Genomic DNA, 24,922 nt, shown 5'->3' with positions numbered 1-24,922 from the left:
TACTGTATTTATGCAATTTTGCAACAAGGTTATAAACAATTTTGTGTATTTTTTTGTGTATAGGTTAAAAAAGATACTGCAAGATGATGTAATTTGTATATTTGTTAACTAGCCTAGGAGGATATATAATTAGATTTTGCAATCTATACCAGATTAGCAAAAGTATTATATGGCTTCGCATATTTTAAAGATATAAATTAATATAGATATACATTGATTAGTTTATACCTTATTACTTAAATCTTAAAGGAAAAAACAAAAACAAAAAAAATTTCCGTATCGTTTCGAAACCGATTAATATCCGGTGAATTAGAACCTGTTCTCAGCCATACTAAAAAGGTATTTTTATATTTACGGAAAGCTGTTTATAATACGATGCGAGAAATAACTATCATTATAATATAAAAGAGATAAAAATAGATTTGAGTTATGATATGCTTTAATGATTCTTTTAAACACATATTACCCCCCCCCCCCCCCCCATTTACCCTTTTAAATGCAATATACTTTAACATTTAACCTTTCATGATTTAATTAATCATATTTAATTTTTTTAAATCTGGGGTGAAAAAAGGTTGATTCCTTATAGAATATTAAATTAATCTGTGAAAGGATTCTTACTATTGGCCAAAATCGTCTTTATTAACATTTGATGCATTTTGTTTGAATTATAATATTTACTTACAGAATAGCAACCTCATTCATTTAACTATCTAGTTTTATTTATCTAACTTGGCTGCGGGGTTGCAGACTTAAATATTGATAAAGGAATTAGCAAATAAGCTAAATTAATTTCATAATATTGTCTAACTTAGAAAAAAAACCTTGTTTACAAACACATATTAGATTTACTTAATATTTGACTTTTCAATTTGAATGATGGATTTTTTACAATTTTTAATCTCAGTATTAAAAATTCAGATCTAGTGGAGTTCACCGTAAAATGTTTCTGGGGAATAAGAGATAGACTTTGGCAAAATCTTATTTATTGTAGATTCACCTTGTCTAATCTAAATGTAATAAATACTAAATTTACCTAACCTAATAACTTTGTTAACCAAGAGCATGACATGCTGTTCTATTATTTTTAGTAAAATAATCAATCATCTTGATAAAGATAAATAAATGCAGTTATTGTGGTACGCGTCTGTTGGCTGGTGATTTCTAATTTAATTAATGTATAAGTTTTGAAACTAGGCCGCACACAACAATTAATTGTCCTTGCTCAGCTAATTTTCTCTCTCTCTTAGGACAATGGCACTCCTACCTGTAATATGGGGTTGAAAACAATGAAAGAACCTGAATTGAGACGTATAAAGAAATCATGTTGGTTGGAAAATCACTTTTTAAATCTGTAAGGCAGTGACTTCAAACCAATTTCAGTCAAAATATTTATTAGACTCATGTTTTGCCCAGTTTTTGTTTACTCTCAAATGTGTCGAGAAAAAAAACAAGGGTTCAAGTTCTTCAAGTTAGATTTGGGATTTTTAAAAAAAATATTCAAATGGGTTTTCTACAACTGTAATTTGTTCTTAAAAATTCCATTGATTTGAATTACCTTTAAATAAGTAATTTTTAAGACCAAACATGAATAGAGCTCAAAAATTTATTTTGTTTTATTAAGATTGTGAGGGAACTAAATACTAATGGTGGAAGGGGTAAAATTACCTACCGTGTGTTTTTCTTATGTGATGTTTTTGTACTTTATCTAAAGAAACCAAATCTAATAGCGTCCTTCCACTGTTTTCAAACTCGTGTTCCAGAGAGGAGTTAAAGGTAAATATTAACAATATTTAATATATAAATCAATGTCAGTAGGATAAGATTAATTAATCAAAACCTTTTATTATTTGATAAAACGTGAATTAAAACAGATTTTGAGGACTATGGCCTTGTATTTATCAAATCTTATGGTTTTAGTTACTTTTTCGTGTGGATAATTCTTTCTCCTATTGCTAAATGGTTAACCTTCCCTTAGGCAACTAGCCTCTAGCCTCCCTAATACGTCCAGCCGTTTACTAGATCTTACTGGACATACATAAGATATAAATTAGCTACTTTAATGAATAGTATTTGAAAGTAAAAAAGGCTGATTTCTTAAAACAAGCAGTTACATCGGACAAGTAGAATGACAAAAAGACTTGAATTAAAGTCTCCTTGCTAAAAACTACAATGAAAAAGTTCTGTTTTAAATCTAAAGTAGAAAATACAGTTATCATAAATGACACCTTCTTAGCTCATTTAAATTTTCATAATGGAAAACGGTGAGAAATTTATTTTTAAATAAACTTTACAGACAAACTTGAAAGAAAAAAGAGAGAAAATATGATAACTAAGGAGGAACAAAAAAAAAGTATAAAAAGGAAAGAAGAAAGAGAAAGTGAAAAGTATAGAGAAACATATCATCAAGTTGTAATTGATTATTAAAAGGGTGTGAACAGCCACCAGAGAATAAATATAAAATAAATACTTAAATAAACAATAAATCCTTATTCACCACCTAAATATCTATCACGCATTTAAGCTATATAATATTAAGCTATTCTGAAATAGTGCTATTAGTTTAATCTGAATATAACATAATTGCTGACATGATAAAACTTAATTAACTGCATATTTCAATTATACATTGCAAAGGGGGAAATTGTGAATATTTTAATTACATCAATATTTAATGTGTCATTTAAGGACAGTTCAAAGCATAAGAAAAATCATTTTCAAGCTAGCAGTTAATAGATTTAATAAAAATAAAAAAAAATTCAATTATTTTTAAGTTTGCTCTTTGAATCTTAAACTCTAATTTTGTTTTTAAACCGTCAGTAATCTAGATATGATCTATAATTCTTATTGTATAACAGCGTAGAATAATGACATGCATTGTCAATAAATATTCCTGAAATCTTAACGTGTGTCACCTATGTTATTGCTTATCTTATTTCCGGTTTAGAAATTAATTAAATCCTTGTAACTCACAGGTGATATGCACAACACTCAAATTGAAATATATGCATCATTTTTTTAACTATAAATGCTTAAAAATATTGGTAGCATAATAGAATAGATTTGTCAAGCCTAAATATTTCTTAAATCCAAAGATACATATATTTATTCATTAACATTTTATATTTGACTAAAGTTAAATGATCTTATTACTTTGTGCTATTACAGTCAGATTAATCATTAAAAAAACATTCAGGTTTTGACATGTACAGCCAGTAACAATGACCGCACATCACCCATATCGACCCATGTGACCCTGCGAGTTCTGTCACCGCCCAAGTCGGTCAGCATTGATAAACGGCTAGCAAGCTTCCAGGTAACAATAATTGATAGAAAGATAGTAAAGGTAACAAACATTACCAAGAAAAACACGGACATGATCGCCGATCGGCAATATTAGCAAAGCTGTTTAAAATATACAAATCCGTCCATAAACAAAGATTTTCAATAATAAAATTTGCATTACATACAATCAATCAGACAGAAGGACAGACAAAAACGCCACTTAGCAATGAAATTAGAACTATGATATACATTTGTTTAGGCTGGCCAAAAGTATAATATCAGCTGTACCGTAACTGGTTCATTTCCCACCCCGAGAGTACAAGTGTACCGCGGGTCCAGCCTCCTGCCTGTACTTCTCCAGTACAGCAAGACGGATATGGAACACACAGTTGTTGCTTCGCTGGAAGTGGAAAGGACGGATCAGGTATAATAACTACAGCTGTAAAATATGATGCTGCCTTATCATCGTTACTTGGAATGGTATTGGTAAAACAAAATCAGATTTTCAGTCAATATATTAAAATACAATGATAATGACAGATTTTGTAAACGTACATTGATATATTTATAGAATTAAAACATACATCAAATCTGAAGTGGAGAAGTAATTTTTTCAGCACTCAATAAATGGTTTTTATTGTATTATTAGTACATAAAATGTATAAACTTAGTTATGCAAAAATGGAAAAAATCACAACAAAATATAAAATGGCTAAAAATCAAATAAAGTAGATCGAGGTCAGAATTGAGTAGCTCAGAATTTGATGATCTATGCTGAACACTAAGTTTTTTTTATTTTGTGAAATGTTCTTATAATAAATTCAATTTAATACATAAATACCCTTTTCACCCATGAATTATAAGATTTTTTCTAACTAATATGATTGAAAAGTGCCTCTCTAAGAATCCAAAAGTGTATTTAACTCAGAGGTATGTAAATATTTTTGTAGATGATTTTGGTTTTAGTTACCATTTCTAGGCATTCAGAAATGAGCCAAAGTCTTACTTGTGATATTCTGCCTTTGGCATCGATAGGTTTAACTGCAGAGAAAGGATAATAGATTATTAACATAATAATAGAGTAATAATTTCCTCCAAAATCTTATGTATGTGGATTTTATTGGAAAGGTTATTTCTGGGTTAGATTTTGTACAGTACATATGTTGTAAAAATTGGTTTAAAATATTAGTGTTAAGTTTCAGTGCTCCACTATTTACTATAAATGTTTACACAAGAAAATGTTAAGTACAAGTGCCACCAAAAGATTAGGTGTATCCTCACTTCTGCATTTTGTCATATCTACAAAGTGTTTCATGGATAAAGAAAATACATTAGAGAAAGTAAATCATAAGGAAGTTTTACAGTTGCCTGTACAAATTTGCAGCTCTAATGATTTGATACTTGTATACATTTAAAATGTCAAATTCACAAAAGAGACGGTAGCAAATAGATTAGTGTAGTGTGATTGTGTAATGATAAAAGTGAAATATCGAAGTCAGTGCAGTTTTTTGTATTGTCTTGATTTGAGAATATATATTAAACTTGTTGGAAGTGATGGCACAGAAGATTACAAACTTAAGAAAACCTTGAAACCGACAAAAAAATAAACAAACTACATCAAAATGTAAAAAAAGTTTCTTGGTTGTATCTTACATAATAAAATTAAAAGTTTTGGATATTTCTATATTACATGATCTGTACAAAATAATCTTATTTTTTATCACAAGAATATTTATCATCAACAAGAATACTCAATTCATAGTAACGCTGCGTTTTGATGAAAAAAAAGTGAAAGTGAAATACATTGTCACCAAAGAAGAATAGGAAAATCTAATGTTCATATATTATATCATTACGCTTCTCAAAATAAAAGTGTAAAGCAAAGCAAATAGTCACGTGTTATCACTTGATTTAACGTTATTACAAAGACAGGCAGACAAACTTACATTGAGACCGTCTTTATAGAGGAGATGCACCTCTAAAGAGTAATTGAAATTTAGAAGTGGAATGGTTGTAGAATTATCAAATGTCTGATTTTAGATTGAGAATGTACTTTCGAGCATAAGTCTCAATAATATATGTATCTTCAAAACTTATCTGCAGGTCTAAACCTGTTTTAAAATTAGCCTTAATTCCGTCCAATAAATGTTTTCAGGCACCAAAACAGACTTAAATTGGCGGCTTATTCACAGCTTAGTACGGCTGTCAAGCTCTTTTTTCAACCTAATAATATTTTAGCCGAACTCAAAGCATTCTTTGAGTTATAATTATAATTGTATTAAAGTACAAGAGTTTCTCTATATAATATAAAATATTTATCAAAAAATATATTAGTTTAAATAGATTTAAAACTTTGCATGTTTTGGAGGGAGTTTGATAAATCTTTAACTACAAAAATGTAAACAGCATTAAATTTGCATCACTCTTGAGTTGAAAAATGCAATTTACCATTTGAACTATTTGTTTATAAAGCCAGAAATATGCATGGTTTGTCAACTATGTATGCAGTCAGAATACAAAGTAACAAAACATTATTTTTGACAAAACAGTTTTATAACATCTACTTGGATTTTATTCTTTGTTTTCTTTTTTCTGAAGAATTTTATATGTAGTTTTGGGCAAACAATTATACCTAAAAACTCTGCCTATCCAGTTGTAGGCAGCACTAATAATTTCTGGTACATAAAAGAAGTTTTTTAAAAGTTCTGTTAAAAAATAAATTTTGATGAAGGGGTTATTGTTCTATTTAATTTTTTTAAATAGTTCGATAGTATTGAAGTCAAAACTAAATTATTAACATGTATTAAAATTATGTAATGGTAATTCTATTAAAAGTTTGGTATCAATAGAAGAACATTTTTTAGTAATTTTTTTCTTCTTATTTTTGTTCGGGTTTCTAGGTCTAATTTACAATCAAATCAAAATGATAATATTTTCTTATATTAATATTATATTTTTTGTTTTATTGTTTTAACTGGACACAAACTATTTAGGGCGAGTTCCTGACATGCAGAGCGGTAAATCCAGAAATTCCAGAATATTCTATTGAGGACCAGAGGAATATTCAAGTACTATGTAAGTTACATTTTATCAGATTATTTAACAAGGATTATTATGTTCACTGTAGTTTATAGTACACATTTTTTTAGTTTTGTAGACTTTTCAACCTACAAGAGAGACCTGCAAATAGTTGTTGTAAATTTTGTTTTGTGATTTACAAAAAGCCTTTGATAGTGTGTTTCATCTAATCAAGTTTCGCTACAATTTTCATTTTTCTTTATCAATACATACATATATTACATTTGCATCTTTTATGATATTATAAATTATGTATTAATGTTTTTTTTAATAACTGTTTTTGATTTTAAAAATTATGTCTTCCTAAATGTGATAACAAAAGTAGAATACTAAACTAATCTGAATATCTTGTGCTTTATTTACCCGTTTTAATATGGATAATTTTATGATAACCAATATGTTTTTCGACTTTATGACTCTATTCTATAATCTTAATTTATGTAGATGGTCCCTTGGTCCACGTGGAAGTAATGTTAGGAAACCCTGTAATGAAGGAAGGAGGAAACATAACTTTCAAATGCAATGTCAAATCAAATCCTCCAGCTGACATTATACACTGGTTTAGACAGGTAAATTTATTTTAAACGTTATTAAGACATTAAAATTATTTTAATTTTTTCCTTATTAAAGAAAATATTGAGATTAAATAGTATGTTGATGTTTGTTTGTATATTCAAAGAGCTTGAGTTATCTTTTTGGCTAATCTTTGATAACTTAAAACATTATTTCAATTAAATATAAACGAATTTTGAAATATTTTTATAGACCCAAGTTTATATAAAAGTATAAATATACGGAAGTAAAACTTCACTAACACTCACACACACACACATTCATGAAGAGAAGGAAATGATTTGGTGAAGTAAATTAGATAAAATATACTTCAAGTAAAATCCTTACAAACTTTATGGTGTGCCATTATTTCCACATGGATATCGTTAGAAAAGCATTCAAACATATCTTAACAATTTTGTTTTACCCAATATGTTTTTTCATGAAAATTGTTAATTATTTTATAAATAATTATCAAAAGCAACCATTTTAATTTATCAAATCTCCCAGTAATGCCAATGTTGAAATAAAAAAACTAAACTATATAATATTTCAAAATTACAATATATTCAAATTTCATTAATGTTTGACTATTAAGAAAACTTTCAAAATTTTGCTATTTCAATTTTATATGTATATACCCGAAGTGCGGAAGCTATGGGACATAAAGTTTTCAAGGATGCCTCCCCCCTCCTGCTATTCAATTCAACATTGACCTATTTCACTAATTGGTTCCGACTTACAGATAAATATAGACACATGAAAATTTATCTCAATTGAAAAATTAAAATTACCATCAGAAATAAACTTGGTTTACTAGACAAGCCATAGAACTAATTGCATATTTTCCTTTTTCTAGGGGCCACATCATATAGAATTTTAGAACTTACCAAAAAAGTTCTTTACGATACATAGATGCTAACATTCCAGCCAGTGTGTGCAATGAAGTGCAATTATCTACCCCCCCCCCCCCCCCCTCCCTCCAAAAAATCTTAATGTTAACATTAAATGATTAGTTACATCACACTTTTCCATAAGTTAATTTAAAAGAAAAAAGTTATCAAATTAACTAAAAATTTATTTTTCTAATCACGTTTAGTTCTAAAAATAATGTTTAGTTATAAAATCTTAGAAATTATTTGAAACAAGTAGTCTAAATATAATCAAGTATAGTATCTATCTATTTTTACTCTGAACATTTTTTATTTTATTTGAGATCCAATGATTGAAGAAAAAGAAACAATTTATAATCATATTTGGCTGTGGTAAAATGTTTTTTTCCTGATAGGTTCATAAACCATTGTACTATCGTCTTGTAAAGTATTCAAAATACTCAAAACAAGGAATTTCTAAATTTCTAACTCTATTTTTGAAAATAAAGGTTAAGTTCAAGGAAAATGTTGGCAAATTCTGTGAGAACAAATGAGGCAGCAGGACATACAAGTCCACAGATTCTTACTGCGGGAAAAATAAAGTTTTCACATCTCTCTCATCAGTTAATTTGATCAAACTTTACCAATTTTCAATCAGCAATTTAAGAGTTGGTGAAGCAATGTTTGGGATGGAAGAAGAGAGAGAGAAGGGGAGGGAGATAATAAACGATAGAGACAGTAAGAGAAGACAAAAGAAAGAAAAATACAATGAAAGTAAGAGTTGAATAGTAAAAGGTTAAAAACAGGAAATAGATTACAAAGATTTAAAAAGTTTTTAATCAGGATGAAAATTAACTTTACCCTAAATGGATAATTGACAATAGTTTTATACATAAAGCATACTTAATACTAAATGATATGCAATTAATTTTCTATAATGTACATTACATAAACATTTTGGAAAGAAAATACAATTAAACATCATTCTTTCATTTTATGATAACATTTTTTTAGTTCTTTATTGGAAAATTTAGTTTTCTAAAGAAAAGTTCAAAATTTCTATCGTGTTGTGTGTATGTTCACCCACCTCTTAATGTTCTTACTCGATAAATTAAGTTACTTATAGGATTAGATATAAAGTAAACTCGAGGTGGATTGAGCGGTGAAGGGATTCTTTAAATATTTTCATTTTTTACTAAAATAGTTTAGAAGGACAGTAAACCTTTTTTTATTTATAATGCATTTGTTTTCATGAAATTTATTCTTATTTATACATCTCATTGTCTTTAAATTTGATTGTCTAAGTCTAATAGACATATGTAGAAAAATAGAAATCAAAGAATAAAGATAGAGTTCCTTTGAACTCATTTTTAAGATAGAAATAAAGTTTTTTTCTATTGATGGTCAGATTTATTGATAACTATGAATCCACAATATTGAAATTCTTAAAACTTTTAATTTAGCAAGAGATGCAGATTTTCATTTATACTTTTGTCCATTAAAAATATTAAAAGAAATAATTCTAAATTCACAAAAATGTGTTTGTGTAGATAGTTGCTGATTAAGATCTCATAAACCTTGTTCTATTGGATCTATTGTCTTGGTCGGGTTCAAATTTATATTTTATTTGGTGAAAAGAAAAGGGCACCTCCTTGCCCTCCGTTTCAAGACCATGAAAAAACATTCCTCCTTCTCCCAATAAAAATATTTTTTTTATTTCAACCTCCCATATGTTAGTTTAAACTTGTGGTACTTCAAGATCATCAATTTATAGTCTTATTCTTCAATCTTGGTTTTCGTGTCATTTTATGTATATTTTTCTGTGCTAATATTGGCTACAATGCCTGGACTGTAATTGATTTTATTCTATTTTGTTTAAAATTTTTGTGTATCATGAACTTGGAAAAACCAAGGCTGAAATAAATAATAAGGTTACAACAGGGGAATATTCAATTTAATTTCAGAGGAAATAACAAGGACGGTTTTGTGCACTGACAGCATAGCTCCTCAGGAATATATTTTCACCTAAACTTTTGGATAATACTCAAAGAACTTTTATTACATTTTTTTGTCTTATATAGTCTCTTTGGAAATGGAAGAGTGAAAGGGGGGGGGGGTGAATCTGAGGATTGAAAATGAATTAATAAAAAACGGGTCAGTGAAATTCGAATGCATGTAAAAACTATGAAAGCGTTACCAAACTTACACCAACAACAAATAGGCTGCTTTTGTAAATAAAAACTAAATTGATTGTTAAAAATTAAGGTGATGGTAACTGGGAAGTAAATATGGTGTCTGAAATCATATAGAAAAAACAAAAGTATTAAATATTACTGCATTAATTAAGACCGTTTATTTTTCTGCTAAATGAGACATTCAAGGGCTAGAAAAAGAGAAAGAGGAGGGAGGGGCATTAGAGTTAATAATATAGAGTTTCAAAATGTGTAGAAATGTATCTCTTTTTATAAAAATTCTCTTTTATTAATAGTTTTAAAAATTGAACAGCATTATTAAGTACCATTTTAACATATTTTGAATGCTAAAGTAATATTTGATATGACAATTATTCTGAATAGTCGAGTAATCTATAATGATTAGTCTATTGTATGGAGAGACGGGTAACAAGTTGTTTTTATTCTATTTAAACAGAATTGCAGCAATTGCTGGACTTATTTTCTTCGAATTTCCAAGCAAAATCATCCAGTTTGGTAGAAAATAAGACATACAATTAACCCCAATAATATTCATGCAAAAACCTTGAAAATTAATGAATTTAGGCATATAATATTGATTCATAGTTTATTATTCTAGTGTATTACATTTTTCAATAAAAATTAATGAAAAGTTTTTATAAAAGTTTTTGTCTTTTATCTTTTACAAGCATTTTTTTCCTATTTCTTTTACATTAACCATTATTTCTCCCCTTCTATATTATACGTTGCGCTTTTACCCCTCTTAATGCTCCAACTGATTCATAGTTTATTATTCTTGGCTTTTACAATTTTCAATGATTATGAATGAAAAGTCTTAAAAAGTGTTTTTTCCTATTTCTTTTCATTAACCAATGGCATATTTTGTCATATACTAATTAGTATGAAGAAAATATAATTTGTGTGTCCCTAATTATGGAAATGCATTTAAAATGTTGAATGTGAATATTAAACTACAAAGACTGTTGGCTAGGGGTCAAGTGGAACTAAACATAATAATAGTTATACAATAATACTCACATTTATGTCAATACGTTACTAGCAAATTTTGGCAAAACAGGATATTTATAATAAAATAAATAATTCATATATAAGAACAAAACTTTCAAAATAAAGAATTTGTGTATTTTAGACTTTATCAAAGCATTTGAGATTTTAAATCTACAGCTTATACGTTCAGTTTTGATATATGTTTATGTAAAAAAGGTTCAGATTTTTTTGTCTTGAGCATAAATTTTTTTGTGTTTGTGAGGTAACCTTGTCCAGACATAAATTCATAAACAGAGAGAGTTCTAGGGAAGGGTTAAAATAAAAGATTAGGGTGTTAACACTATTCAGTCAAAATTCAGTAAAAATAGTGTCTCAACCATGACACTTTGGTTGAGTATGACTTCCGAATTAGCGGGAAGTTCTAGAGATCTTGTTTGACGTACACACAAACCCCCAATACCAGGAACCATCAAGTTTCAACAGCAGGTTTGATTATAGATTTATTGAGGCAAACTATTTCAAAGTCCTGAAATTACAAAATCAATTAATACAAAATTCCAGTTTTTTATAACCACGTAATCTTATTTGCTTTTTAAAATCATTTTTTTTTACGGTTAAGAATCTTTGGAAACTTTGGCTTTAAAGGAAAATTATTTGGTTTAATAAATCATTGTTAAATGCAAAAATAAGCACAAAAAAAATTACTAAAACATAATAATTAATCATAATAAGTTTCATGTTTAGCTGGCTAAAGCCTTTTTAAACTAAGTAAAATCGTCCTATACGCCATTCAATTTAAATAAAATTAACAAATTCTACCTGAAGTTCTTATGGTTTAAAGCCCCTGGTATACTAGGGTCGTTCACGCACTATGAGACCAATGATAGGCCCAACTTTGTTCTCCGAAATCTTCACACACTCACATATCATTCAAAAGTAAAGAACGTGGACGCATCAAAATATAAACAATCCATGCCGCGTCTCTTTAGAAAAGGAAAGTCAAACAAAGACGACATTTGCGCCTAATTTGGGATAATGAATAAGGAATTAATTTCGATCTTGATAAACACAAAGCTTCCTCGAAAAGAGGTTAAGACAAATAGTATGCACAGTTGAATTATTACTAATAGCTTATCACTTTGAGGGCTTTAAGAGAGGTTGAATTTTTCTCTGCATGTTTCATATGCAACTTTTAAAATTAATTTTAGCTAAGAATCTCTTTTAAACAGCATTGTATGAACTATTCGGGATAACTGTAGGGATTGGACCTGTCTTTCTTTCCTTTTTTCTTAGACCAAATTAAAATCAAAAGAAAAATAATAAACTCTTTCTTTGAAACTTTACAACACTTTTATTTTAATTTAATAGAACAAAAGAAATAATATTTTTCTATGGAAATTTATAATTAACACAAAAGAATTGAGTCAGGAGTACGAAAAGTCGACAATTTTTATTGCTGCCGGCGTAAAAACGTTTAAACTGCAGAATAATGATTTTACGAGCATTCTTTAGCCGTGATTTTCTATGTAATATTAGTTCTGGGCTATTTCTAATTATGAGAAGCATGCTTGTTCTTTGAGCCCTTTTCGTTAAAGTTGTTCTTAGTTATGAAAGTGCTAATTAAACTAGTTAATTTTCAATAGTTATAGCAATGGCAATACAAGCAATTAAATGGCAATAGATTTTGAGACTAAAAAGATTAGGAAGTAGCTACGCAAAAAAATCAAATGTTACAAAAAGGCTTATGAAATTTTAGAAGCTTGTTTGAAAAACAAAGAAAACTAAGTTGTTTTTAACCTTTTGCTCAGACGCTCTCAATATTATTTTCCCCTTTTATATTTTATATCAAACCTTTCTCTTTTTTCAAATAATCTCTTTTCTCTCTCAATATTTTTTAAACCTTCTCTGTTTCTTTTATAATCACTAGATGCTTCGCCCTTAGCCTCTAGAAGAGATGTGGGTGTTACCTGATATCACAGAAAATAGCTTGAATCCTTTGTTTGGCCATTAAGGATATTCCCAGAATAGCAGACTCCTATTCTGTTCATCTGTTGGCAAGAGATTAAGATTCAGAGAGACAATTCAAATAGATAGGTTTTAAAGTTTAATAGAAATTATACCATTTTTTTCTTGGTGTTCTATGCTATAATCTCCATTGTCAAGTTGTTTATAAGCTATGTGAAGAATAAAGAAAGTGGAAAAAAGCAGGGAAATAAAGATCGGTAAATAATCATTCAAAATATAAAAACAAATATTAGTATAACGAAGAGAAGCTTTTGGTATCTTTTTTGGTTCTTTCCATAGACTAATGATTTCATTCTTTGATATAGTAGAATGCTGACCATTTTAGAAAAATAAATGTTTCATTTATCTTCCATACTCCTAGTCCTGTAACCCTGGAAAAAAGGGAACATTTTGATTGTTTGTTTGAGTTCTGTTCAGTCTCAAATTTTGGCGCAATTTTTGCAATTCTGCGCAATTCATAGGAACCACTAAATTTAATCAGTTTTATGGAAGTAGCTATTCTCTGCCTTACTTGCTACCAATACTTTCTTACTTGTGGTTTATATTTAGGTGATCAGCAAAAAAGGCTGGAATTGTTGATGATTCCTTACTCTTATTTAGATTTTGTTTCAAAACACACAAAATCCAATATTCTACAGAAAAAGTTTTTAATAAAGACATAAATCTTGGAGAGGTTGACCCCCTCCCACCCATCTTACCTGCGAAATAGAAACTGACCTAGACGAAAATTTTGGTGTATTTACACATTCAGCTGCTTTAGTTCAGATAATAATCCTTACAATAAAGTAACAGGATGTTGTCTGTTTGTTTGTATTGAAGGATCTCGCTAACCGCTTTACTGTTATGTTTCTCCTTTACAGGGTAGCTTCTCATAGGTCCCGGGAAGGTTAATAACTTTTGGGGGGGAAGGTATCACTACCCTCCAAAGAACTGTCACCCCTAAAAAAATACCACAACTAAAAAAATTTACTGTTTCTTTTTATATCTAAAATAAAAAAATTAGTTATCTAATTTAACTCCCCCCTCCTCATAGGGACATAGCCGCTAGTTATAAAATAAAGTATTGGATAAACTTGTACTTGTTTTAATTAAGTTACAATAAAATTATAATACATTAATATATCATGCTTTATTTCAAAGATGTTTTCCAACTTAAAACCTTACTAAGAAACAGAATTTATGTCGTTAAAATAAGATTAATGTTTTAAAGGTAGGTAGGAAAGGGAGAAATGTGTGTTTTCATTGAAAAGCTAATCTATAATCTTTATCTAAAGTCAAAAACATGAAGCAATTTGAAAATTTTAGTAGCGCAGTTACTCTATCATTTCATTATAGATTTTTTAGTTGAACGTCAGTATGTCCCTGCGTTAAATAATTAAACATAAATCTATCATGGTAGGTAACAAAAATAACATAAAGACCAAAGGACACATTTTCTTTTTCATTTAGGATCGCGATTTGGAAACCATAATGGAGGAGAATATGAAAATTAGAGGAGATATTCTTTCTATTTCAAACATTTCAAGGTATAGATAGATAGATAGATAATTAGATGTATAAATGCCAGTGTTTGATGTATATTTGACATAGGTTTAGTTAGTCTGCCGCAGATGTGTTTTTGCCAGTCATTTATACAGTTAAAATTTAATTTGCCTTATCAAACACACAGATATATTATATAGTTATTTCATTGTCTATACATTGTTTTCGCTGTATAGGCATGAGATTCAACCATAGGAAGCCATGTGAAATATATAATCCAGTCTAATAGTAAGGTGTTGGTGGAATTCATATAATGTTATTTTTATCCTTCGGTTACATTTTTACCTACAGAACTGTTAGCTAGTTTTCTAGACACGATCCTCAAATTTTTTTTGGATATATTGGTAGACCAAGAAAAAAAATAGATAGAATAATAGCAGACAGATAGGCAAAATGATATTAAATTTATTCTTAAATTCTAGCATATTAGATTTTACTGGCGGTTACGCCCCCTAGAGGCCTCTAGTGGCACGTCAAATGTTTTTTTTTGTTCAAGTCTCTACGATACATCTTTATTGCTTTCAAATTCTACGATATCTCTTTATGTTTCGTTCAACTCTCAAATATATATTTTGTTTTAAATTTTATTTTTTTATATTTCCCTTGGGAGGTTGGTGGTACCCTCCCCCCAAAATAGTTATAAACCTTCCCGGGACCTATGAGAAGATACCCTGTGAATACCCGATCAGTTCAGCGGTTAGCGAGATCCTTCGATACAGACAGACAAACAGACAGACATACTATACACACACCATTATGTTACTTTATTATAAGGATTGAATCTCCGTAGAATAATTAGGTTTATTAGGTAAATTTATTAACTTAACGTAAACAAATTTTAGTAGTGTAGCCTCTCTACAATCATGTCAAAACCACATAAACAAATCCCTTAAAAATGTACCTTACAGACAGACGGAGTGAAAAAATTGGGGGGTGGGGTGGCTTTTTTTTTGGGCAATATATCTTGGTTGGGGGGAGGTGCTCTAACCCCCATTTTATTAAAAAACTTCTTTTGACCTAAAAATAGCTTCACTGTAAAAGATATTTATAACGGTTAAGTGGTCATTGGATCGTCCGCTACAAACACACAGACAGACAAACAACCTGCTACTTTCATAGACGGATATCATACATTAAAAGTGATTATTTCAAAAACGTAAAACTTTGGTAAAACATGACTGAACGTATTTCTACTTTCCTTTTATCGTATAAAGATTGTTACTGCGCTACTTATGAACATAATTGTACTAGCCCTCGCAACATATTTTATGTTAAAAAGATTTATGTGTGGAGAGATACACACATGTTGTAAATATTTATATTTATATATCTTTTATTAGTCCCGAAGCCACTCTGTAATTATAAATGTCAATATTTTTAAAAAAGATTTGGAGGAAATTAGATTTTTTGTGTACATTCATAAGACTAACGGGTCTTTTTAATTTCATGGAACCTACTTAATGTAGTTGTTTGACTTCTCTTGTGTTGATTTTTATATTTTGTCCGTTTGTCCGTCTGAAATGCTGTTTCTAATGTTAAAATTTATTTTCCAATATTAATAGTCTACTATATCTATGGAGGTTGTCATCCGTGTATGTTTGTATTTACCAAATTTATATCTCTAACACAGGGTTTACACAAAACAGTTAATAAGACAAACATTTAATTTAGCCTAGCAACTGTCAAACACCCAGTTTGCGTGGATACCCAGTATCCGTTATGATCTACTCTAACCTGACTTAAAGTAATAAACAAACAAACGAAAAACTATCCCTCTCTTTTTAAAATTTATTTTAAAAATAAGAGGGTTCATATGGTATTATGTGTGAAATTTGCAATATGAGAAAACCATAAAATTTGTATAAAACCTAGAATCGACTTTACTACATGTACATCCTTATAATAAAGTAACAGAATGTTTGTGTGTTTGTATGTTTGTACCGAAGGATCTCGCTAACCTCTGAACCGATCGGGTTCTCCTTAACAGGGTAGCTTCTCATAGGTCCCGGGAAGGTTTATAACTATTTTCTTGGGGGATGGGACACCCCCAACTCCCCCCCAAAAATGAAAAATCCCCCCCCCCCAAAAAAAAATTATTCTTACTTTTTATTTATAAATCTAAAATAAGAAATTGAATTATTAAATTCGACTGTCTCCTCCTCAAGTGCCCCTAGAGGCCTTTAGGGGCGTAGCCACTAGTACAGTATATAGGAGTAGGTCATGTTATACCTACATCATAGTTGATTAATTTTACAAAATGAATGGCCTATACCATGGATAGTTACCCAGACTGATGTAATATAAGCAGCGTTGCGGAGCCGTTTGATTTTGGTGCGGCTCCGGTTCCGGCTCCGCGGAGTCGTCTGTGATGATAGCGACTCCGACTACGGCTCCGACCTAAAATCAAGAAAAACTATTTTTGATGCTGTGAGTATTGGTGCCAAAAATATGACGTAACAAAAAAAATTAGCCAATGAGAGGCCACTATAAATTTTACCATTGGTCAATAACGGCCTCTCATTGGCTATTTTTTTTGTTACGTCATATTTTTTGCACCAATACTCACAGCATCCTATTTTTTTCCACGATTATTTTTGACTTTTGAAGGTTTTAAAAGTTCAATTTTTGATAAAAATGGACTTGAAAAACTTAAAAGGGGCATTTGCACATGACAAAATAGAGTTACCAATTTATAATTTATAAATTTTAACGAAAATTATGGCTCCAGCTAAATATGGCGGCTCCACGGCTACCGGCTCCGGCTCCGCAACACTGAATATAAGTAAACATTTTGGTTATTTTATACTGTACATTTTATACCAAACCTATTTGACTTATGGCTATGTGTTGACACACATTAAACCTTTCCGTAATAACCCTTTTGGGGTTTGGGAGTGGTTGGAAGCTAAAAATTGCGCATGTTCCCTGTTTGCTTCTTCACCCTTGTTTGCTTTTTTTCAAAATTTGTTTTTAGGTCGTTTTTACTTTAAAATTTTAAACTGGATCAACTAAATTTTTCTCTTCAGAGGATATTTGTATTTGGCTGAATGTTATTGTTTTAGGACACAATCCGGGGAATATCTTTGCAAAGCAGCCAACTCGTTGAAGTCAAGCTTCTCTGAAAGCATCACTGTTCATGTTCACTGTAAGTATTTATGTTTTAAAACATGAAGTAGATAAGGTTGCCTGGGACTAATGTTACAACGTTTGGCCGAACTATTCTGATTGACGTTATATTAGAAGGGAATGTGACGTCGATCGGATACTTGGGCAAAATTTTATTATATAATTCCTTTTTTACTAGGCATTTTACCTACTTCTTTTCTAATTAGTTGTGTGGATATATATCGTTAACTACTATTCTGAAGTCAAAGTGTCTCAAATTATTATTTGTATATAAGAAAACAGGTTTCGTGATTTTTGTATAAAAAATTAAGAAATAAATCTTAAAAGAATATAACTTGAAAAAAGTGGTTATAAATTTGCAGATATCCTGAGATAAATGATATGTTTATAAAGATGAAGAAAGTGACTAATATATTCTATTTATACCCCCACACTGTACATGTAAAAGTAAACCATAGTACTAGAGAAATAGAGTAAAATAAGAAAACACTTTTGTCGTATTCATTCGAAACAAGTGGATTAAAACCGGTTCTCATGAATACGAAAAAAATTATGTGTGGCATCGCATCATGTACAGTTTTCTACGGATATAAAAATGAACAATCAATAGATTAAAACCAGTTTTTTTGGCCCGTGCCTTCGGCATCTCAGGGCTTTAAAAAAATGGTTTTAATACTTATACATTTAATATACGCGGAAAGCTATTTATAATTCCATGCGAGAAAAAACTAGTACTATTTTCATATATACATTTTTATATGAATTAATGTATCTGATTTTTTTTGATTTTTTTTTTATTTTATCTGAATGTTATTTAGATAAAGAGGGCCCCTTTATTAAGCATTAAAAAGTAAAGTTATCTACAAACAATTTATCAAAAGTTCACATTTTTTTAAATAGCATATATATTTTATATAAAGATTTTGCATTAGAAAAATGTTTACTTTTTGAATAATCTAATGTCTTAAATAATTTTTAAAGACATTTAAATAAATATATGATAATCTGAGGAAAATGTAGCTGTCTAAATCTTGGATGTCTAATATGAACTGCTTACTACACCATTTGGCAGTCTAAATCTTGATTGTCTACTATGACACCGCATTCTACACCATTTGGCAGTCTAAATCTTGATTGTCTACTATGACACCGCATACTACACCATGTGGCAGTCTAAATCTTGATTGTCTACAATGACACCGCATACTACACCATGTGGCAGTGTAAATCTTGATTGTCTACCATGACACCGCATACTACACCATGTGACAGTCTAAATTTTGATTGTCTAATATGACACCGCATACTACACCATGTGGCAGTCTAAATCTTGATTGTTTACTATGACACCGCATACTACACCATGTGGCAGTCTAAATCTTGATTGTCTACTATGACACCGCATACTACACCTTGTGACAGTCTAAATTTTTATTGTCTAATATGACACCGCATACTACACCATGTGGCAGTCTAAATCTTCATTGTCTACTATGACACCGCATACTACACCATGTGGCAGTCTAAATCTTGATTGTCTACAATGACACCGCATACTACACCATGTGGCAGTCTAAATCTTGATTGTCTACTATGACACCGCATTCTACACCATTCGGCAGTCTAAATCTTGATTGTCTACTATGACAACGCATACTACACCATGTGACAGTCTAAATCTTGATTGTCTACTATGACACCGCATTCTACACCATTTGGCAGTCTAAATCTTGATTGTCTACTATGACACCGCATACTACACCATGTGGCAGTCTAAATCTTGATTGTCTACAATGACACCGCATACTACACCATGTGGCAGTGTAAATCTTGATTGTCTACCATGACACCGCATACTACACCATGTGACAGTCTAAATTTTGATTGTCTAATATGACACCGCATACTACACCATGTGGCAGTCTAAATCTTGATTGTTTACTATGACACCGCATACTACACCATGTGGCAGTCTAAATCTTGATTGTCTACTATGACACCGCATACTACACCATGTGACAGTCTAAATTTTTATTGTCTAATATGACACCGCATACTACACCATGTGGCAGTCTAAATCTTCATTGTCTACTATGACACCGCATACTACACCATGTGGCAGTCTAAATCTTGATTGTCTACAATGACACCGCATACTACACCATGTGGCAGTCTAAATCTTGATTGTCTACTATGACACCGCATTCTACACCATTCAGCAGTCTAAATCTTGATTGTCTACTATGACACCGCATACTACACCATGTGGCAGTCTAAATCTTGATTGTCTACAATGACACCGCATACTACACCATGTGGCAGTCTAAATCTTGATTGTCTACCATGACACCGCATACTACACCATGTGACAGTCTAAATTTTGATTGTCTAATATGACACCGCATACTACACCATGTGACAGGCTAAATCTTGATTGTCTACTATGACACCGCATACTACACCATGTGGCAGACTAAATCTTGATTGTCTAATATGAACCGCATACTACACCATGCGGCAGTCTAAATCTTGATTGTCTACTATGACACCGCATACTACACCATGTGGCAGTCTAAATCTTGATTGTCTACTATGACACCGCATACTACACCATGTGGCAGTCTAAATTTTGATTGTCTACTATGACACTGCATACTACACCATGTGGCAGTCTAAATCTTGATTGTCTACTATGACACCGCATACTACACCATGTGGCAGTCTAAATCTTGATTGTCTACTATGACACCGCATACTACACCATGCGGCAGTCTAAATCTTGATTGTCTACTATGACACCGCATACTACACCATGCGGCAGTCTAATTCTTGATTGTCTAATATGAACCGCATACTACACCGGCAAAAATCTTCAATCATCTGAAACTTTGTCTCAAGTTAATTCTTCATACATTGCCGCTAAAAAAAATTACAAATGCATAGTACACAAATGGAGGCTAAATCAATAACCCTTAATAATTATTTTTTAGTTGTACATAATGTGGTTTTATAACTATTAATATACAAAACATGCAGTAAACTTTGGTTTGTAAAACAATTTTTTTTATTAGCAGAGCTATTCGTTAACTAGAGTTAGTATGTTCTTACGCTAACCATAGTATACCGCTATACTGCTTTGCTTATGGACATTATTGTTTTTTGTTTTGTTTCCTATATTGTTTGAACACTGAAGTTTTGAAAAGTTTCCTCCTGTATAAGATATAATCTCTTACACAAGTAGAATATTTCATGATCACAAACTTTGACCCACAGTGGTCGCACCGACTAGATTTATATACAACAATTGTACACATAAATGATCAATAAAAACATTAAATTATATGCTTAAAGGGCTAAACTATCGTGTTAATTAACCTATTGTACATTGTAAGGCGAAAAATTGGGATGGGTTTCAATTATTTAGATGATTTCAAAGATTTCTACCAATTACAAAAATTAAAATATTTTTGATATTGATGATCACATAATATAAACGATTAATGGTGACTAATCTATATAAATAAATGTTTTAATTTTATGTTCCTTAACACCAAAGCATCAAATAGTTCATATAATAATCTATACAATGCTTTTTTTATTTACACATTTTTTTAGTGCATATGTTTCTACAGAGTGTAAATGTGAAAAGCAGAACAAATATTTTAAAATATCTTAGCGCCCACTCGTTGGTTTTACTTATTTTTGGTTTTTACTTTTACTTTTGCTACCGCAAGAAAACAGGGAAAAAGTAGGGAAAAGATTTGTAAATACGAGGAACAAGTATTTCCTTTTTATCATATTGAAGAAGTTTAGAATTAACCAGACAGGGAAAATTATTCTTGAAAACCTTTCTTGAATCTTTGAAAATTGAGGAGGTTTGAGGGTTAAACTTGTAAAAAGAAATACTTTTGTGAAAGTAAAAAAGTTTATTTGGTTCATTTGGACGTTTCATTTGATTTCTGTTGTATGATATAATTTGATAATGCTAAGTTACAATTCTTGTGGGTTAACCCCCCACCCCCCTTGTGGTTAATAACTGAATCATATCTATTATCTTACTAATTGCATATGAACAAGTATAAAAATTCATATAAGAAATAAAATAAGTATTAGCTATGTCAACTAAAACAAAAGTGTTTATTCTTTAAATAATGTACAATTTAGTGAATTTGAATGTAATTCTAAAAAATGGACGTAGAAAAATTTAAAAACCAAATTAAAATATATACACAACAACCCGCTTTCTTCAATAAAATTAGATAAGAATTTACATTAAAAAAAAACTAGAATTGAATTTGCAGTGCACTATTTGTCCCATCTTATATAACATTTAAATGCACACATAGTGTACTTGTTACAAGCCAAGCCCAATCAGGGTTTGCACGTCAGTAGCTTAGATCATAAACTTTCATATTCATTACATTTTATATTCAGTTTTTATCAAAAAAAAGTTCTCTATTATAAGAACTTTACATTCATCACTAGAAAGTCCTTATTTTATTTGAAATATATTAACTAAAGCTATTTATTGATGATAACTAGGATTCGACGTCCTATTTTTATGTGTGTTTCTTCAACAATGAAAGTTATTTTTCTATTGTTTGATTTGTTAAGCTTCCCTTTTAATGGTGTGGACATCCTTGTTGCATATATATTACATAGCCTAATGCCATCATTAAAACCCTCAAAGAAATAGAACAAAAAGATAAAAAGACATTGAAGCTGAATATTTCAAGCAGAATTAGTTAGTTAGAGTGTTTAAATTTCATGTATATTCAACCAATTAGAATTCATAACATTTTGATAATAATTGTAAAAGGAAAAATTAATAAAATTTTACATTAGAAAGTTATTAGAACTTTTTGGATAAAAGTTTTTGAACTTAAGTGTGAGTTGCCTGGAGGGTATTTCAGAGTTCTTGCTCTTAAAGTAAATAAATAGTTTAATCTATGTCTAATGTATATTGTTTCAAATTTACTATTCTTACAAGACTAAAAAACTCACTTGTTAAAAATTGATTAATGAATCGCTTTTTCTGAAAGAAAGTGAAATGAGATGAAAAAGTGTGGAATCTATTGCAAATATATTGAAATTGCATCAGGCTGGCCTAGATTGTTCATTTGTCTTTGGAAAAAGTTTCATATTTATCAAGCTGAATCAATTATCCACTCCTGGATCAAGGTTTTTGCTAGTTTCTGTTGGAGGACTTCATTTGTTTTGCCATTTCTCTTTTTATCCAACATTAACTACATCTTTCTTTTTAGTTTTGCAACAAATATAAACTCAATTAGGTAGAGCATTATATTTTTTTATATTTTGGGGCAAATTGCATTTTTTATTAGGTTTTGTGATTTTTACTGTTATGCACTTTATTTATTTCAAACCCTGTATTCCTGTACCGATAAGGTACAATCTAGGTAGCGTATAAATTATTTCAAGAAAGTCCCTATGTCCAATTTGATCATGTTGAATGAACTATTATTAGACCTAATTTTGACTTGATCTATTTATTCTACTGATTTTATTTATGAATTGGTGATTCTATGGACTATTAGTCTTAATTTTGTTTACACCTCTGTATATCTATAATACAAAGTAGCTTGATGTCTGTCCGTCTGAAGCTTTAGATCTCAGTAACCGCTGAACCGATTGAGCTCTACTCTTTAGGTGATATACCTACTTGTCCTGTGATGATGATTTTTCTTGGGGGTGGGTCACCCTCAACCGCCCCAAAAAGTAAAAAAACCAACCCACCAAAAAAAAATTATTTACATATTTTGTAAAATCCCAGGAAAAAAAAACATATATTTTCATCTCTTGAGAACCCACCCCATTTTCTGTGGTGTTAAAATTGTCGCAAATTTAGATATATACTTCGCTGATAATGACACACAAAACAACAATAAGGGGAGTGGGTTGGACTTATACGAGTCTTAGGGTGATGCCCCTAGATGCTAGGGGCGAAGCCGCTAGTGTAAAAAAGAATACATATACTGATTCCAAGACAAGTCATAAAATGAACCAGATTCATTTATAAATCTTTTCTTTTACTGATGATAAAGATAAATGATATTGTTTACAACCTAACATAAACAATTTATGTTGTAACCAAAAGAAAACTGTTTTGTCTTCTGCCAAAAAAAGGTTAATCTGTGAGCTTAGCCTGATGGAAAAAGGATCCATGCAGAATTTTTCAATATATAAAGCAAACCTTTTCTTCTACATTTTAGATTACGTGAAGAATCCTGTAACTATTATAAATAATCGTTTATTCATACTCATATTGAACTGGTTATTTCTAAGCTATTTTACAAAGGTTGAATTTTCTTATAAACTTGTTTTTTTTCTAAATGTTGATATTTAGGACAATATGGCATAATAATATAAGCCTAGTATCATACTAATTGCATCAATCCTTTTTTGTTAGAGGACGTTTGTCGATTTTCTGTTTTATTGAGCTTTCCTTTTCTAGATGTTGTCATCATTGTTCATACAGAATATATAGCATGTGTGTCTTGGAGAGAGAAAAAAAATAATGCAATAATTGTACATTTATCACATTTTGTGTATGAACCATTATTTAGAAATAAAAAAAAACATAAAAACTACATTCATTTTAATCAACATTTTTAAAATCATGTAAAAGATGTACTATACCTTTATAAACTAATGAAAGTAGAAACAAATCTAAATGTATGAATAGTTATAAATCAAAGAATAGAAATAGCATGTAATGTGATTTCAGATATGGATCAATATACTTAGGATTAGAATAGGTTCTCAGCCACACTGAAAAATCATGTATAGCATCGTATTACAGACAATTTTTCCGGAACTTCGGCCCCTCGGGGCAACATAACAAGTATTAATCTTATATTTCCTTTTAATATACGCGAAAAGCTGTCAATAATATTACGATGCTATAAATAATAAGCTATAAAAATTGGAAAGAATTTTAATGAATATAATAGATTTGAAATCTGCATAATTCAAGGAATTTTTATAAAATTCGTTTTTTGTATAATTCTTTATCCATAAGCGCAAATACAAATTAAGTTAAATAATTTTGACATCTGTGATTGGTGGATTGAAAACTATCTGCGCCCTGATTGGAGAAGCTTAAGTGACGTACATCATTCAACCAATTAGAGCGCAGGTAGTGTCCAATCCACCTATCCTATTGGTCAAAATTTATTAACTTAAATTAGATTTGCGCTTTTAAATAATGAATTATATAAAAAA

The 24,922-nt window shown here is 30.1% G+C and overlaps 1 protein-coding gene across 1 annotated transcript in view; it reads left to right on the top strand.

Annotated features, from left to right (window-relative positions):
- LOC145313658 (uncharacterized) overlaps positions 1-24,922 on the top strand; it is a 103,902-nt gene that overhangs the window by 34,215 nt on the left and 44,765 nt on the right. The window contains exons 7-12 of the mRNA XM_080153164.1: positions 3,197-3,316; positions 3,545-3,709; positions 6,279-6,360; positions 6,808-6,932; positions 14,462-14,538; positions 17,617-17,699. Coding sequence (XP_080009290.1) covers positions 3,197-3,316; positions 3,545-3,709; positions 6,279-6,360; positions 6,808-6,932; positions 14,462-14,538; positions 17,617-17,699 — 652 coding nt within the window. The remainder of the gene's footprint in view (positions 1-3,196; positions 3,317-3,544; positions 3,710-6,278; positions 6,361-6,807; positions 6,933-14,461; positions 14,539-17,616; positions 17,700-24,922) is intronic.

This window comes from Acartia tonsa, chromosome 3 (genome assembly GCF_053477335.1).
Source record: "Acartia tonsa isolate MP-2025a chromosome 3, ASM5347733v1, whole genome shotgun sequence".
NCBI lineage: Eukaryota > Metazoa > Arthropoda > Copepoda > Calanoida > Acartiidae > Acartia > Acartia tonsa.
The sequence above is the reverse complement of the archived record's forward strand: the minus strand, read 5'-3'. Positions and strand labels throughout refer to the sequence as shown.